This window comes from Phaeoacremonium minimum (assembly GCF_000392275.1).
Source record: "Phaeoacremonium minimum UCRPA7 unplaced genomic scaffold PA7_03_scaffold_288, whole genome shotgun sequence".
Lineage (NCBI taxonomy): Eukaryota > Fungi > Ascomycota > Sordariomycetes > Togniniales > Togniniaceae > Phaeoacremonium > Phaeoacremonium minimum.
In genome coordinates, this window is record NW_006921193.1 from 625,126 (window position 1) to 643,802 (window position 18,677).

The window sequence follows — 18,677 nt, forward strand, 5'->3', positions numbered from 1 at the left end:
AGCTCAAACCCTATGAAAGCTACCTACTTTGACGAAGCCCCTACGTCATAGGGGAGAGAGCAGGGTCACTACAGATCCCTCCTCTTTGGAAGGTACGTGCAATCAGCCTTCTACTCTTTGAAGCTGTCGGCTGCTAGATTTCTTCGTTAAAGGAACAGTTCTTTTCGCCCGAAAGCTCAAATCAAGTAGACAGTTATTCACTTGCTGAATTTGTACCTACCAAAGAAAATGTTGCTGGAAACTCTATCATAATATCAATTCCAAGGCCATTCTATCTTTAGTATCTTCCCAACAGTGACTTGAACATTAGACCCTCTCTCTTTATTTGGAGTAAAGCTATAAGGTAGCCACATCCTCATATTCCAATCCCCCAATCCAGATACGTGCGATATCCCTTGTGTTTGTAATGTTCACGAAAGGGTCACTGTTCAGAAGGATCAAGTCTGCCCCTTTTCCTGGCGCAATAGCGCCACGGTCGTATAAATTCTGGGCTTTCGCGGGGATGCTTGTAGCAGAACGCAATGCTTCCAACGGAGTAAAGCCACCCTCGACAAAGTTAGCCAGCTCGCGATGAAGGGACAGGCCGTGCGGTATATAGAATCCCCTCTGGACCAGTACCAATGGAATCTGTTCCGGCGACAATGGTTACTCCTTTCTGGTGTAATGTCTTGACATTGGCCTGGACAATTGGAAAGGATTGATTCGTGGTGTTGGTTCCCTGTAAGAACTGGACAACTGCAGGGTTTCAGACATGTATCGGAAAATGGTCATTGTAGGCACAACGACTTGGTTTTGTTTGAGAATCGTATGAATCCACTTGTCAGCTACGACGGCGTCGCTAGAAATGTGTTGGATCATGTCACATTTGGACTCTATTGCTTGCTGAAATGGTTCGTAGAAACTGGCGTGGGTTGCAGCCGGGATCCCACGCTCATGCGCGACCTGGACCAACGCTTGCTGGGTCTCCAGCGAGGGACCACCGTATTCCGCCACAATTTTCAAGAAGTCCGAATTGTTGCCGACTGTCCAGGAAACAAATTCCTCAGCATCAGATGGAGATCTGACCAGCTCCGAGTCTGTGATAGGAGTCGTCATTGTGTGATATCCCTCAGGCCCGATTGCTGGGAGTCCCGTCGTAATAACAGAGCTCAACCCGACAGCTTGTTTGAGCTCTTCACAAAATGTGTAGTTGAAGTAGTTTATGTTGAGTATCATGGTAACACCATAGTTGCTGTGTTCTTCAAGATTCCCATTGAGATAGACATGCATGTGCGAGTCAATTAGGCCTGGTAAAAGAACGCGGCCGTGTCCATCGATCATCTCATCAGCATTGTGAACATCGGTGCCGATTGAGTCACCATCTATGACCACTGTCTCAAGTCCACGGAGATTGTAACCGTCGAAAACACGAAAGTTCTTCAGAATGATCTTTTTGTATGTTGGCGCACTTCTAACGACTCGTTTGGGCCAACGAACCTTGTCCCAAGCTTTGGATCCATGAAAGCCACGGGCCAAGATGCTGGTAAGAAGAGTGGCAGAGTAAAGGATACTTGAAAAGAAGTACATTGTGCAATTAAGAATTGATCAGGACTCCTTGAAGAAGAGGATGGGCAAAATGTGTAAGCGTATGCCTCATTTATATAATTGTATTTCGATATAGATGTCCCGGATCTACTTCGTACACTAAACTCGGATTGGCATTGAATGTTACTCCATGTTGGACTCCTAAAGATCTAGCTATAGAATTCACGCCATGTGATATCAATTTGTTAATGATGATCTTAAATAGACGCTGTATTTGAATTTTGTCGGGCCTTCCGGAAACAGTGCCTTTGTGGTCACGGTGCACATCAAACCAATGTTAAGTTGCCGCTTGTGTCACTGCGCCCAGCTCAGCCAGGATTGACCCTATCCTGTTCTCCCAACTTGATCCTAGAATTGCTTGGATGGAATGAACAGCTCTTTGGGAGTAACTCTCTGTGAACACCCACGACTTGAAGGCGTTCTCAACTATGGTGTACCAAATCAGGAAAATAAACAACGCCTTATGGTCTCTATACCGCTACAAAGTCAAATACCTTTCGGATACAATAGTTGGTCACTAAGGTAGTTGGTATCAGACGCTTTGGTTTGCTATCAGTGAGTGGTAGAGTCGATGCAAGAGCTCTATCGCATCCTGGCGTATTCCTGATTTTGAGTGCAGTCATCCACATCTTCACAAGCTACCATTTTGAGCATGCTCAAGACAGTGAGTGCGCGACAGTCTTCTCCGTCATGCCCAACATCCACAATGTATTCCACAAGAGGAACATTTTCCAGGCCCATAATTGAACTCCCTCTCAAGAAAGGGCTCAGCTTGTCCACGAGAAATGACGCACCCCGCAGGTCTATCAGCACCTCGTTAGCTTCGAATGATATTCCCGAGTTTAAGTTGGGCACATGCTTGATGTTTCCAGTTGAAACATCACGATGGCTAGAGAGAAAGTAAATATAGCAACAGAGTTCTCTGCGTTGATATCATGAACTGTAGCTCGAAAGAGGCTTGTTGAATTTGCATAGTATGTACGAGCGAGGTGTTGATTAATGTGTCACGTTTTGAGACTATTCTCGAGCTACATGCAAAGCAGCCAGTGCCGAGATGATATGTGCTAAGAACAGTTTTGACTGCGCCTGGGTGGGGATTTCGATGGACCAGAACGTTAATGTCTGGTCAATCAGGGCAATGGATGGGGCCGTATGTTCCGAGAAGTAATCTAGAAGCCTCGCTAACGCAACATGTGTGTCTGCTGACAGATCTACAAGGCCGGGTAGAAGCTCTGGCGATTGAGGTTGAGAAATATGCTGTGGGAAGGTCGGATAGGTTCGGGGTGGATTGAACGGATGAGAGATGTGACCTGACAAGGGAACCAAAATCTCCTGATTGTGCTGCTCATAATCACACACCTCCCGCCCACGCCGGCAGTGGCTGCACTTTGGCACTTAAAGATTACACTGAATGCTTGTGTCAGCGGGTCTTGTTCAGATTCTTGTGGCAGCCCACGAATAATTACCTAACCTTGACACGAAGTCGCTTACACTGACCGCAGCCATTGCGACTTTTAGCATGATAAGCTCTCATTGGCGATTGAACCCTCTTAACACCAGATGTACGAGGCCCCAGGGGAGCAAGGAGAGTTTAGTGAACGAAGTTTGCTTGCTATACATTAATTACATCGCATTTAGGAATCCACGGTTTGACTAGGCTCTTATAATCACAACTACTACCAAGAGAGACAAGACGCTTCAAAGATCGATGAGGCTGGATGGTTCGTCTTCTACTACGTCCATTCTAATTTAGTGTACGAGTCATTACGTATGTCAGTACGGGACATGATTGTGGGGTTGCCTTGAATCTTGAGCTGAAGGACCACACTGACCGATCCTTATCATGTATCCTTTAGGGAAACGGCGCGTAGATGAACATGCCCGCGCTTCAAGACCCGATACGAGCCGACGTATTTGCTTCCAGGGATTTGTCCGCGGCGTTTGAGTCGAGGTCTGAGTTTGTACTACTTAAGGTTCACCTTGTACGGTGACAACCTGGAGCGTTCGGCGGAAAAGTGGAATTGGGCTTTCGACCTTTGATTCGCGAGCCTTCTAGCGGCCGCTGGGGCTTTGCTAGTGAGCGGCATTTGGCATGCAGGTATGCATGCCGATTAGTCACCGCGCTGCTGGATTTGGCTAATAAATGTTCCGCATCGTGATGCTGTCACCGTGCATACTACAATCTTGACACTTAATTTTCCACAATCAAACCGAGCGATTGAAGATACATAAAAGCAGGAGATGCGAAGATGAAATACGTGTGTTTCCAAACGCTGCCAACGAGCATTTGAGCTTCTCTTCATGATCCTCGCGAGGGCTGTGTCTGCTTCTCTTGCTAAGACAGCCCCGCGCTCCAGTTGGCGATTACTGAGACACATGTCCACCGCGATGAACGAGTACGTGATTTGGGGGAAGCCGGACTTCCAGGGCAAGACGCGAAAAGTCGAGATTCCGTAAGAGTAATCGTATTCGTGTGTTCTCTTCCTAGATTCTGATAGAACTTGTGCAGGAAGCCAGGCCCCAAAGAGGTTCTCATCAAGGTGGTGGCCGCTGGTTTGAATCCGAAGGACTGGAAGGTAAGCCTTCGCCGAAACTCGCTTCATGTTAAGCTACTAATTAAACAACCCCACAGTTCGTCAAAGCCTGGGATGAGTCTCGCGCTCTGAATGCTGGCGATGATGTTACAGGTATCGTCGACGCCATAGGATCCGAGGTCTTCGAGTACAAGGCCGGAGACCGTGTCGCTGGCTTCCACAAGATGGGCCAGCCGGCGGGAACGTATGCAGAGTACGCCATCGTGCCCGTTGGCACGACATTTCCGCTTCCGGCCAACATCTCCTTCGAGGCCGGGGCAGGGCTTCCCCTGTCTTTCATCACCGCCGCTCTAGCCTTATATCAGGGCTTGGGTCTCCCGCTTCCCACCACCCCCGGCACGAAGAATATCCCGATTCTGGTCTGGGGCGGAGCCAGCGCCGTCGGCGCGTACGCCCTGCAGCTCTCCAAGCTGAGCCAGTTGGATCCTATCATCACGGTCGCAGGATCTGGTATCGACTTTGTCAAATCCCTGGATGCGGCGACGCACATCATCGACTACCGCAAAGGAAACGTCGAGACGGGAATCCTGTCCGCTCTGGGCGGGAAGAGGCTGACAGTAGCATTTGACGCGATCTGTGGGCACCAGTCGTACGAGCACATCTCCAAGGTTCTGCTGGCCTCGAACGGCGGGGGCCACATCAACATCGTCGATCCGCCCGAGGACGAGAGCTGGTCGTGGCCCGAGGGCGTCAAGATGTCGCGGACCTTCGTCAGCAGCGCATATGGCGTACCGCACAAGCACATCACGGAGGAACAGGCAGTGGCGGACGCCGAGTTCTCGTCTATGCTCTACCGATATCTAAGCCACTTGTTGGCCGAGGGGACATTCAAGCCGCATCCGGTCGAGGTTTTGCCGGGCGGGCTGGAGGGAATTGTTGAAGGGGTCAAGGCACTACATGATGGGAAAGTCAGTGCGAAAAAGTTGGTTGCTAGGTCCGTGAATTGCTGCTCTCTTGGGAGGAGGTGTACGTTTGCTGAACATTATAGGATTACTAATACACCTGCGCTCCCCTGAAATTTGAGAATGCATCATGAAAAGTGAATGTGGGATACTTCTGGCGTGAATGTATTCAAATGGTGTGCTACCAAGGCTCGGATGTCGTTATCTGTCCAATGCGCAGACTGCAAAAAAAAAAAAAAAAAAAAACTCACGATCTAATGTTCCGGTTCGATCTCAAGGGAAATGCATATCTAAACGCAAACACGAACTGAGAACTGTCATCCGGTGCTTCAATGTGCAAGTGGTATCCCAGCGTCCTTAGTAAATGAATTATCTTCCAAGAACCGCCGATCACAAGCGAACGCAATGGTATCTATCAATCCTTGTAAATCCCAATTCCATCCCTATATATGTTCATATCATTGCAAAAAGTCATCAATTATTCTGTGTCATATACCTCCACCGCCCCTCATAATCTTTGAGATATCTACATCCACCCATTTGACCTCGGTTTGTTGGGGATGACTGACGCCACCCATCTGTATCTGTGGAGGTGGAGGCTGCAAGTGAGGCTGCATCTGGGGTTGCATCTGAGGTTGCATTTGCGGCTGCATCGGCGGGGGCATCGCAAACTGCCCTGGGGGATATGATGGGTACTGCGGCCGCGGCTGTGCTTGTTGTGCTTGTGCATTGACTTGCGCCGTCTTCCGGATTTCGCGCTTGGTTTTCAAACTCTCGAGGAGATCTGTGCTTAACCTCTGAAAGCTATCTGTCAATGACATCGCATCGTTCCAACGGTCGCCATATTTCTTGAGCGTCAAGGTCACCTGCTCCAAGCATCTGATGCTGCGCTCAAGGTTATCCCCACCACTCCGTTCAGGCATCGGTGGAGGTGGCGCTCGGCCAGGTAGTGACAGCGGAACGGGAACAGAAGTCCCAGACAGCAGTGCGTCACCAGTGTCTCGAAGAACAGCCATGAACTGGCTGCCCATGAAGAAAACTCGTAACGCATCATGGTAGGTGTAGAATGCAGAGTTCAGTGGCCCATGGGCCAGTTCAAAGATTCGATCAAGATATCCGATTGCATACTCGAATATCAACATCCTGCCATACGCAGTCATATGCGGTGCCTTTGCACTTGGCGCAAGACAGTACACATAACTGTACTTCAGCTCCAGGTCGAACAATTCCCGGATACCAATCGGCAATGTGTCGGGCAGCGACTCTGACCATTCACGCATGTCATGGCACATCTGCCAGACAAACGAAGCTGCGTCGTCGAGTGTGTCGGATGGATCGGACTGGAAAAGTGTCTGGTACCAGTGAGATTGGATACGGCGAAGTTGGAAAAGGAGAATGGCAGGATCAGCAGATTGGGGACCTGTAATGGTGCCAGAGATGGATGCGATGCGGCCAAGGCCAGACATCGAGGGAAAGTTAACGTTTATACCGTCGTCAGTGAATGAGAAGGCACGCGTATACACCATGCTTATAGCCCTGACCAACAATATATTAGCATGAATGGAGAAGGCGAGGGCTGTGGGGTCACGTACCTGTCTAGTGAGTAGACGCAGTAAAATATTTTGCGTCTCTCATCGAGGGCCCCCCTATCAGCCTGTTGCTGCATTGGGGGGTCTTGATGGAACCCAAGATCGACAACAGCTCGACATGTGAAGCCGATAAGATGCCAGCTGTCAAAATGAGCTGGATCTATCATGGCATACTGAGTCAAAAGGAGCAGCGATCGAATTTGAGTGACATAGCCAGGCATTAAGGAGCGATCAGCGAACTGGAGTGCACGAGATACGAATTCCACGCCATTCGTGTAGAAGTCATCCTGGCGGCTTCGACTTTGAGCCGTCGAACCGATCGCAAGCACCATGTATAGTAACCATTTATCTGCAGCTTTGATTGGTCGTTGATCCGGTTGATATAGGTCGTCAAGTACAGAAAGAAGAGCAGTCTCTGAGAATGATGGGAAGAGCGAGTAAATGTTGGCCATATAGTACTGTACGATCGCATACGCAGCCTGCCTCGACGGAAGTTTTGTGGTCTTGGGTTCTGGGACGGGATCATTCATAGCAGCCGCAAGAACCAGACGAGCGAAGGTCATGTTACTTAATGACGGCTCGAAGTCGCGTGTTGTAGCATTAACAGAACTGGATCATTTATCAGTTCCGCATTTGCAAGCACTCGGACATTACTCACAGATATCCAAAATCCGACACCAAAGAGTTGACATCAGAGTTCTCTCGTTTCCTTGCAGCTTTACGGTGGATAGCTGCTCGAATTGTGGCCAACGAGTCCTTGCGATCTGCCTCCATGGATGCTGGGACCTCTTGCTCATGCAATGCAACAGATGCTTTCCTTGACCGAGCATATGCCAGCCTCCGTTCAAGCTTCTCGATACGTAACTCTAGAGCTGCGACATAGCTGCACATCATTAGCAACAGCCCCGGACAAAAATTAGGATGAGCGAATCCGAGCGAACCTTCTTTCCTTTCCACGGGCGAACTGGTCATTGGCGGCAGAGCACTCGCTCTCTCGTCCGGCCTTCTCGCAGGCCGTGCAAGCAGGTAGCTTGCCATCGCACTATTCAAGGTTCAGCATTGTGTTGAGAAGAAAATTCGGGCTCGGCAAGTGACTAGTCACCTTTACTTTGGCAGCACGACCTGGGCGAACAAGCGTCAGCTACGACAAAGAACAATAGGGCAGTTTGGGGGCTCACATCTGGAGCAGGCTGACACGGGCCTCGATACACGCAACAAAGGATTGTCTGAAAAGCTAGACCGAGGCATCACACCTGCGCAAAAGGGGAATGAACGACGGGTGAAAGGCTACCGTCGTACAGCCACTGGGCTCACTCGAGGAGGGAAGGCAATGCAATCAGTGATATCGGCTGGGGCTGGGCGCAATCATGGCCTTCTGCAGCGGCGGGCGTTTGTCTTGCGAGTCCTACGATGCTCGCTTAGCCGTGGGAGGGGCGAATCTCTCAGGAAAGCAAACAGGCGCCTCGTTTGCTTGCGCCCGTCGCTGTTCGTGTCGAGAATGCCGTCGTCGTCGTCGTCGTCGTCGTCGTCGTCGTTTGAATTGCCACGCGCTATCGACTTGAGCTCCTCTTGTCTCGGTGTTCTCGCCCTCCTGCTCCTGGATCGATGCGCCTCGGTCTCTAACGATTTACGGTTTCTTTTGCGACGGCAGGCGAACGGTTTGCGATTGACAGAGGCAGGGAGTGACAGGTCGATCGGGTGCGACGAGCCGCCAGTCAAACGGTCTTCTCGGAGCTAGATGGGGGGATTCGCGATGATCGACAGAACAAAGGTGGGGTAAAGGAAAGTTCGTCGCAGTGACGGAAAGCCTGGAACCTTGTAGCGCGGGCCTCCGAGCCTCCTGCACATACTATGTATGGTACTGTACAGTACTGGCGCGCACGGCAGGTGAATGCTACCCTGCCTCGAGCCTGCCTTGCCTTCCTTGCCTACCTACTCCTCTCTCATTATATCCTCACGTATAATTTAGCAAGACTAGCTACAGGTCGACCGTTTCGACCTTGGTAGGTGCCAGGACACTAGTAACCTGCATGCTGAGGACCCAAGTGGCTTTCTGTCATATGAATTGGAGGCTGAATTCGAGCGCGCGGCTGTTTCAAACATCGATAGCCTCCCTACCAGGAGTTCGTGGGATTGCTCAGGGCATGCATGCCGTACCAGTATGAAGCAAAACGATTCTCATTGTGTCTTATGGATTTATTTCTTGCGGCCTTCTTACAGAACTGTGAGGTGAGGAGAGGGGAGATCTCATAGAGATGAGCAACAGTAACTTTTACTACAAAATTCATTCGGCCAGATGGAAATAAGTTTCTCTCATTGTTGCACGTTAGGCATGCTTCGTAGGACGTGGAGAGACTGAAACAATAGTTGGCCCAGAACTATCAACGGAGACTGATAGAGAACGGCCCGGTGTTGTGGTTTATCTACTTTGGGTAGCCATCGCCGTTCCCGTTTGACCTGAACTGCGGGTCATTCTATATTCCCGTCATGACACCGCGATTGCTAACGTTGGCTCCCATGGATGTGCCGACCATCAGAAACGCTAACGGATCTACGGCCGGGTGCGGCCAGCCCATTTTGAACTTGTGAAGCTCCTTTGCAGTAGGGTCGTTCGCTAGATATCGTCGGGTAACGCCTGTAACTTACCTACACATCAATCACAAGTGTCTTTTCCTGCATAGGAGAAGTGCCGTCGTGCGGTCTCGTGGCAACACTCAGTTGCCTCAAGCCTGTCTCACCCTTGGGAGCGGAACTTTATAACCGGATACTGGCCAAAGTGCATTTATCATCACTCAATATCTGGTTGAGGGGCTTCAACCCAGGCTTAGGCCGATATCTTCCGTGGTCAATTCCTGAGGTTTGCTAGGAAATATGCGCATCCATGTTAAAAGAGCCTTAGAATGTGAGGGGACCAGAGGCAGCCCTGGCTGGTAAGTAGTTCGTTGGCGTAGACGGCTAAAGCCAAACGGGGCAGGTTTCGACGAGAATTTGCCCAAATCGTGTACCAGTTGGGCAGGTAAACGGTATGCGACCCTATGTCTATCCCCGGACGCAGCAGTAAGACGGCGTCTCCAGAACCCGTCGAGGTCGTTTTCTTGGCATGTCAAAGGCTTTGTCTTTGTGGTGGATCCCACTGGCCGTGTCGCTACATTGAACCGGAAGGATGCAGGAACAAGGCACATTGGCCGCTATAATGCTAGCCTTCTGCGTGAAGAATAGCACCATGAATTCACGTACTCGACTAGAAGTCGAAGTCAGAACTCAAGGCTTTGCCAATGCATTTCAAGCACCAGTCTCGGATCAATGGTGTGAGCACTGAAGAGTGGCCTGTGGCAGGACATTGCGAGGTGATTGTGGAATCGATAGCTTGTCGATGGCAAACGTTTGGGGGGGGAGTTGGTTCTGCCTGGCGCGTAACTAAGGAGAGCCAGAAAAGGGAACGCCTTGCAAGCAAGTGAAGGCAATTGCTATCAATGGCGTGCGTGTGTGCATCCCCGCTTTAGAAGGATCAAGTCTGGCTGGCCATCGTGCAAATTTGCCATATGGTCCAATAAGGTATCAGAGGCAGGTGATCATGGGAGATTGAGACTGCCTGCCAGCGCACCGAACATATAGCCCGGATATCGTCTTTTTGACAGGTAGTTTGTACGACGATCCGGCAGCCCAGGTTGTGCACCCACTGGCATATAGTTTAGCAAAGTTCTGCATTCTCGATGTCGGTTCTCTGAGGGCAAACGGGATCGCTGAGACATCCACCCTGCGCAACTGTATATTTCCTCGTTCCGCATTGGTGATCGCATCCGCTGTCAGGACCAGACTGGCGAATCATAGCGGCAGTAGTTCCCAGCGACCTTTGTAAGTCGATAGTGAGCGATGATCATTTCGCCTTCTTCCTCTGCGACGAGAGGGGTTGACTACCTGTGCTCAAGTGCATGGGCGATTGCTGTAGGAGGGCGTCGCGGACAACGCTACTGCACAGTAGGTGACTGGGGCGTCGAGACACTGGAAGCCGCCAGCAGACGCGAACTGGTCGCTAAGACTGATTAATGCAGGCGCCGCGTATACGGGTGGATTTGGCGAACGGACAAGCTACCGAATCTGCAATTCACGAGAATTCCGGGTCTGCAAGTGGAGGATCTGATGCAAATCTCCCTTCTGCTGTTCGTGGACTGTAGAATGTGGTCCTCCTGCTCGTGTGATTTCCATTTGTAGAGGCATTTACCACTTGGCAGGATCCATGCTGTTCTTTCCTTGTCACGAGGCAATTCTACCTTAGATAGAGAAGGCACGAGTTACAGCACCTTCTATGTGAAGTGTACCCCTCCTTCCCCCAAACTCTATTTGGCGGCGCATTGCAGGTGAAGAGAGAAGGGTCAACTCACTCCTACCTGGACAGCCACATTCACTCATTCAACCAAGCAGCCACTTCCTGTTCCGTTTGCCGTCGCACCCAACACGAGCCTTGCCTTAGCCTCTTCGGGGAAAACATCCTTCCATCCCACATCCCTATCGCGCGCAATCGCACTTGTAGTAGGCAGTTAAAGTGGGCATTCCAGCAAGGTAGTCACGCTTCTAGTTCTATCTTACTAGGTAGGTGCTGTTGCCGGCGTTTCGCACCGATACTCGCCTCCAACACCGTTCCGTGAACTTTCGAATTAACGTCTTCTTATCACCGCCCGCCGTACCACTATCGAACGACAATGCCTTCACTGGCCTGACCCCTGCCTCGATTAAGTGAGCCGCGCGTTTGCAATTCATGCTCGCCACAGCCATCGGTTTGTGAATTCGACCTTTTGACGTCCCTCGCCGAACGACGCTCCCGATTGCATACTACGGGCTGGCGCAGCACTGCATCGTCGTGAGCCCTCAAACGAGACTTTGCATACCGTCTTTCCTGCTCTTCGGGCGTGCATTTGTATGGTAGAATACTGCAAAGAGCATAGGGTTACGTACACATGGACGCCGGCGATGTCTTCCGGCAGGGACTCGGCTCTGTCATTCCCAGGCCACCGGTAAATTTCCAGCACCATTCTCCGCCGCGCAAACAGCCGAACCACCAGCGCGATGATGTCTCCGAGAGCGACAGCTCATCACATCGCATCGCCCATACGCTGACCGCATGCTCTCGATGTCGGCAGGTGAGGAGCCCTCTTCCCCTATTGCTCCAGCATCACATAGCCTCGTTATCGCACTGTCAACTTCCCTGCTCAGCCTGTTTAGGCATCTGTCGTACTCATGCTCTACTCTTTCATATGGACTCTACTGATCCGGTCGTTGCTCTTTTCGATAGCGGAAAACACGATGCGACCCAACCTTGCCACGATGTCTCCCCTGTGAGAGGTCCGGATCCACATGCGAGTACTGGGATACAACGAAGGGAAAGAAGATCAGCCGTTTCTATGTCGTGAAGCTTCAAGAGAAAGTTAGGCAATTAGAGGCGGAGCTATCTCAGTATACGGATGAAGACAATGAATTTCCCCGAAGTGCGGAGGACATGATGCGTCCAGGGGGCCTTGTACGCCTCAACGAGACCGACGAGACCCCTCGATACCTAGGCCCTAGTTCGGGAATCGCCATGACGAGGCTTCTCATGGAGCAAGCGAAGAGGTACACGGATTCTCAGCGCATATCGCAACTCATACCAGAAGTGCGCGCGAGGCGAATGGATCGGGCGAACAGGATGCAGAGTATTGTTAGTCTAGGAGGAAGTATCAGCGGTCCAGCTGGCGCAGCAAGTCGAAAGAAGAGCTATCCCATGATCAGTGCAGTCCCTGCGCAGCAGCTACCGACAAGGCAAATAACGGACAAACTGGTGGATGTCTTCTATCAGAGAGGTATGACCAATCGACTGTGCTATCTGCCGAAGGTCGTTTCGTGCAAGAATTCTAATAATTCTATAGCTCAGTTCTTCACCCCAACTTTGCACGAGACGGTGTTTGCACAAGACCTCCAAGCTGTGTACGACGGCAATACGGACCCCTACAAGAATTTTGTTGTTCGGATGGTCCTTGCAATCAGCCTCCAAAAATTGGATACTCAGTACGCCGGTCTGGCTGATAGCTACTATCTGGCCGCTATGCAATACTTTGAAGATGTGATCAGACCCAAGAATCTGGATACTCTTCAGTGCTTGATATTGATTGGCCTATATTCACTATTGACTCCCACTAGGACGGCCGCTTACTTTATTGTTGGACTCGCCACCCGGATCAGCCAGCAGATTGGTCTTGCGGACGAGAAGACAATATCTGCAGGCTATTCAATGGGGCTCGTGGATCCTCTGACTATGGATATGAGGCGTCGTATGGCGTGGATAGTGGCTAGCAACGAACTTGGTCTAGCACATACCATGGGGCGTCCGAACGGGTTTGCCAAGTCTGATGACTTCATGGATGTCAAGTTCTTCGATACAGTAGACGACGAAAACATTACGAAGGAGGGGATCAAGCCTGGGCCTGCAAGCGAAAAGAAGCTTGTGGCAATTCATTTCTGCAAAATGCGACTCTGTCAAGCAGAGATCCGGAGGGTACTATATGAAAAGAAACGAGCCGAACCGAGAGACGAGAATAGCCCCTTATTTCTGGAGATGGAGCAGAAGATCCAAACCTGGTTAGACAGTGCACCAGAGAACCCTGCATGGTGCAAGCCTTGGTAAGTATCTGCGCACATCTCTCCTTCAATTAACTTGGGGCTGACACAGCATGTAGGTTCACTGGCCGCTTCCACGGGATGAGGATCTTCATCAATCGGCCCAATCCACAGATTGCGAAGCCTTCAAGTAGATCCGCCTTGAAGTGTTACGAGTCAGCTGTCTATATCATCAATCTTTCCAGCCAGCAAGTGAAGAAAGCCGCCGTTGACATCACTTGGGTATTTCTCATTACTCTAAACATGGCTGTCAATACCCTTCTTTGGACCGTTTCCTATAGAGAAGTCCGTGAGGCTCATCCACGCGAGGAAGTGGAGGAGTTTGTCAACATCTCACTCGACATAATTGATCAGTGCTCGGAGAGATGGCCGGGAACCCAGAATGCATCCCAACTCTACTCCATTTTTGGAAAAGCTTGTTTACAAAGCTACGACGTGAAAGATGAGCCCATTGAGTCGTCCATACGCAGCAATTTTGCCTCGTCGCCTTCTCTAGCCGATACGAATTCTCCGTCTGCCTCGGAAAACTCTATCCCGACCACGATATCGTCACAGTCTCAACAACAGCCACCACGATTTAATGCTCCGCAATTTGGGTATGTTTTCGACGCTACCCCTGAGCAGATGTCAACGTTCAACTTCGACGATGACGCCTTCCAGCATCCTACATTCCGCTCCAACTCTATATTCTTGAATCCGTCGACGGAGCCAACCGGCAGGAGGTTTTCTTATTTTCCCCCAGACTTCACACAGCCAGGCGATTCGCCGCTGATTGAAGAGCCAACGCCACCAGCGACAAGCACACCCCATACCACCACACAATCACCTCCCGCTGTCACGCCGCTAGCACATCAACTCCCAACTCCTCCTGAATCACTTATCGTACCCGGTTCGACAAATCCTAACCTCTCACCACCCGTGTCAATGGGTCCGAGGCATGATGGGAGCCCGGCACCGTCAATGCCGCATACAAGCCCAGTGCCAATGAATATGGGTGTTCATCCCGGCCATCCTATGAATTTGAAATTTGAACCATCGGAAACTCCAAAGGCGCAGCCAACTCCACAACATACTCCTCAACAGCCACAGCGCGGTCGTGGGTTTGCTGTACCGCCTCTTCCACCCCATGTTACTAGTGGGGTACCGCAGCAGCGGCCGTTACCACCCAGTACCGTCTCTGATTGGTTTTCGCCCCCTCCTCCGTTTATATCGCCATACGCCTTTGGTGGTGTGGGAAGTGGTCCAGGCTTTTGGGACAATACCTCTACCAGTAATCCATCAGCCGCATTTTCAGGGCTTGGGTTGACCAATGGTTCCTACGGAAACAACACACCTAACGTGGGGGGTTTCAACGGCTCTGGGATGCAACAATATGACTTCCCAATGGATCGCCAAGGGAGCCTGACTCAAGAGCAACAGATGGAGCTGATGAGTGTTCTTGAAACTGAAGGAATGGGTGAAATTAATAGCTTTCTGAATATGGACATGGGTCTCAGCAGTGAAGGTCTTGACGGTAGAGTCCGTTGGACTTGAGCTGCCACATTGAGCAAGAATTCTTGATTGTGCCTTGATATACATGGGTGCATTGGCTTAGGTGTGCGGGAACGGTTTTTGGGGGGTCATATACCAACTGGATTAGACATGGGTGGAAAGCTATTGTTCACAATGATAACCACAATGAATGAATGAATTTATCTCAATAAAGAAATATTACTGACTATTCGACAATCCGTCAACGGGCAAATCTAGTGTTCTCTTCAATGGTCAGTTGTTAGAGCACAATGCCAATCTTTACACGACTGCGTCAGGGGTGTCGGCATATGTGTTTCTTAAGCAACCTATGCCCCTGACTCGGCCCCAGTTGTTATAATTAGTGCTTTTTTTATGGCAGCGATTGACGAGAGCCGCAAAACCTAACAGGGATCTAGTAGTGGAGGAGTCATGAACGCACTAGATTATTATCATGATATAGCGCCGCGGCGCCTTACCAATGTTAGTAAACTATCCCCACAGCGACAGCAAGCTTGTGGCCGCCTGAGTACCCATCCCAGGCGGCTCCAGATCGGAAACTCGTCAATAAATTGTTCGCCTGCGAACGTTATTTGGCATGCCATTGCTTGTCGGCACACTACTACTAATGATATAGTCTCGCAACAGAAGGGCCATTACCATGGCCAAGAAGAAGAATAAGAAGGCAGCAGACACCGTGGATAGCCCGGAAATCGACGCCACTGCCGTCCCCGGGGAGGTGCCGCCGCCCACGACCGCAAACCGGAAGCCATCGGCCCCCGACTCGAGGTCGAGGACAAAGACGTCGCCCCAACAAGCTGCTTCAGCCTCCTCTGCGCTCATCATATGTCGCAACAAGTACGTACCCAGTTTCCAGGTGTGTTTGCGCCGGAATTCGTGCCATGAGAGGCCATGGCTGCAAGATCCTTCTCTTGACATGATCCCTCATTGCTGCTTTCTGCCACATGCCAGGTGCCTTTTGAGCGGCGCATAAGCTCACCAGAGGCAGACACTGGCGTTACATCTCGTCCTTCCACGGTCCATGGCTCCAATTGCCTCCCGATATTCTCGAGACCCTTGCGAATGCAAACTACAACACCCCGCGCCCTCGCCCAATCGACCCGGCAGTCTTCTTCGACCTGGTCAAGATTCGGCGCCATGTCGACGAGGCCACGAACCTCTCTGTGCGCGCAGCCAGTGGGATTGCCTCCTCTCTCTCGAGTTTTGGCTCCTCGCAGAATCATGCGGCATCGCTGGGGTTAGGTATTGGCGGCGGGGGAACGACAATGAAATTGAGCCGGCAACGTATAGAACGGTTGCGGGAGCAGGCGACACAGAAGCTCTCGAGGGCGTACCACCTGGATGAGATTGCGTGTAGCGTTGCGACCATGCAGAGCGCAAGCGCATTGGAGGACGTGGCGAAGCTGGTGCTTCAGAGAAAGAACGACGACATTGATGCAAAATACGTGCACTTTTTCCACGAGAAGATTCCGAGTAGGCAGCTTGCCGAATCCACGAGCCTGCGGCCGCTAGATGAAGTTATTGCAGAACGACCTACGGATCCGGAGCCGTTGCGCACAAGAGCTACCGTGCGTGTCTTCAAGGACGATTATGTTGGCGCGGCGGGAGACTTGACAACGGCGCTGCAAGTATTGCGCTTGTATCGCCCGCATAAGAATGTTAGCCAGTCGCAGGACCTCCAACTGTATGATAGGAAAAACCGGCGACAGGACATCATATTGGAGGAGGACCAACAACCGAGCAGTCTTGAGGCTCAGCTGCTATTCCAGCGGGCAGGCGTGTATCTGACAATGGCATGCCAGCATGTCCCGGATGCACTAGCCGAGCCACCTCTACAAAAAGATTGCGAGGCGATGGATCAGAGTACTGCGAATGGTATTATTGACACTGACGACGAGCCTGGCACGCCTGCCACGGATGTGCCACCTGTTTTCGAAATGACAGGAGAGGAGAAGGCGGCTCAGAAGAGGCTGTTGGAGGCGCGAAAGGCCGTTAAAACGAACGCCAAGAAGGCACTCCGTGACTATCTTGCATTTCTATCCAACTTCGACTACTCACCCAATCTACCTATCGACATCACAGAGGAGTTCACCCGGAAGGTCAATTCGGCCGCTTATGGAGGATCGCGCCCTCCTAGGAACAGCAGTCAAGATGTCTCGAATGGCGACAAACCGCATGCTGTCTATGCTCTTTCTGAGCTTTTCTCTGCATCGCCACCTGCAGACCTGCCTCCTTATCCCTCCACAGATCTAATCATCCCAGCACCAGCATCTCAGTCTGACCCTACGATTACGAGCTCGACTACCACAGAGACACTCACGTATCATCCTCTGTTGACCGATGCGCTGCATTCGGTGCTTCTCTGTCATTCTCTGATTCAGACGTCATCCAAGGAGCTTCTGCGCCATGCGTATATGGTGGCACGTCTGGCACGCCTGGCTGATGGATATCCTATCTTCCAGGCTAGCCGCTCTCCTGCTCGCTCGGACTGGATGGAAGTGCTGCGGAAATCATCCAACTGGCTTCCACTTTCCGGAACATGGGAGTCTCTCTGTGCACCCGCACCCCTGCCAATGTTCCACACCTCATCACAATCCAACAGCAGCCCTTCGCCAAACGGTACAAGGCCAGCTAAAGCGCTCCCATCACCAGATACGAGTCCGAAAGACAACCAGCAACTGGATAAGGAGCGCCGGCAGCACAAAGCGATTCTCGAAGCGCTCGAGGATGAACGAGTGCATGACGAGGCGTCTTTTCGCGCCGCTATTAACGCACGACAGAAGCGGGCTGAGAGCACCTCTAGTCCTCCAACGCCGACGATCAGTGACAACGGCCAACTAGACTCCCTACTACTCAATCCAAACACGGAGGAATCGAACGCTCTTACAGAGTCGCCCAGTCTTCTGCCTGTTGTCAACGGCGAGAGCAAGACTGCTACGCCAACAAATGGAACTACAATAGCCATCAGGGAGAAGGAATCTCGAAACGGCGCAGCTGTTCACCCCATGGCCAAACGCTGGGCGACGAATGATGGTAGGGAGTACCCTATATTGACAGAGCGGGCTGCGGCGGTGGCCCGCTGGGTCCGCGAGGCTCCTGCTGGTGCTGGAGCCACTGGCTCGAGCGGCAAGCGGAAGAAGAAGCCTAAGAAGGCTGCAGCTTCTTTGAGCGCCTCAACATCCGCGTTGGAAATCAGCGCTGTTGAAAGCGCGACGGAGCAGATCACGTAGAGTTTGCGGACTATTTTGGGCTAACATACCTACGCCCTCCCGAAGTTCCCACATCTGGATAGGCAGCTTCAGCGACTACAGGTCGCGAAGGAATAGAAATGACTTCTGTAAATGATAACCTCTCATTGTGAGGCTGGCAATCTTTCTCTGTCCCATTCAAGTCACCTGCATGCGACTTTAATCATGCTTCTGACTGCGTGAACATGCGGGTCTCATTCAATGGATCTTAACGTGTATTAAAGTTCATCGATCACACGTCTGGAGGGACTTCACAGTAATATCATGATCGAAACCCTCCCTCTAAGTCATACTAACATGCTATATTCCCTGTTTTGGAATGCCGTCCGCGACACCGTAAGCATTGTTCACGGGCACAAAGGAATTGCAAGTCGCATCAACTCGTCTGAACAATGCTATTCAGTTATCCACTCTTTGTACATGTAGCCCGCATTGAAGCAAAATGTTACGGCTGTCAATGTAGAACAATGCATTGTTATATCACAGCGACAGCTCTGACTGCCTATAAAACGATTATAGAAAGCCGCTGCTCTAGCAAGATGTCGCGTCCTCACAAGGCATCACTGCGTCCTAGAACTCAAC

General features: G+C 51.1%; 2 protein-coding genes across 2 annotated transcripts; both read left to right on the forward strand.

The window, feature by feature from the left end:
• Nucleotides 1–3,972: 3,972 nt before the first annotated feature.
• UCRPA7_3607 (putative alcohol dehydrogenase protein) lies at nt 3,973–5,175 on the forward strand (the record flags this gene model as incomplete). The annotated part of the gene is made up of 4 exons (XM_007916165.1): nt 3,973–4,037; nt 4,094–4,160; nt 4,217–5,116; nt 5,167–5,175. The coding sequence occupies 4 exons, from the start codon at nt 3,973–3,975 to the stop codon at nt 5,173–5,175; spliced, it is 1,041 nt and encodes a 346-aa protein (XP_007914356.1).
• Nucleotides 5,176–16,214: 11,039 nt separating this feature from the next.
• Nucleotides 16,215–18,077, forward strand: UCRPA7_3608 (putative histidine kinase group protein; the record flags this gene model as incomplete). Its single annotated transcript, XM_007916174.1, has 1 exon — nt 16,215–18,077. The coding sequence occupies one exon, from the start codon at nt 16,215–16,217 to the stop codon at nt 18,075–18,077; it is 1,863 nt and encodes a 620-aa protein (XP_007914365.1).
• Nucleotides 18,078–18,677: the final 600 nt, after the last annotated feature.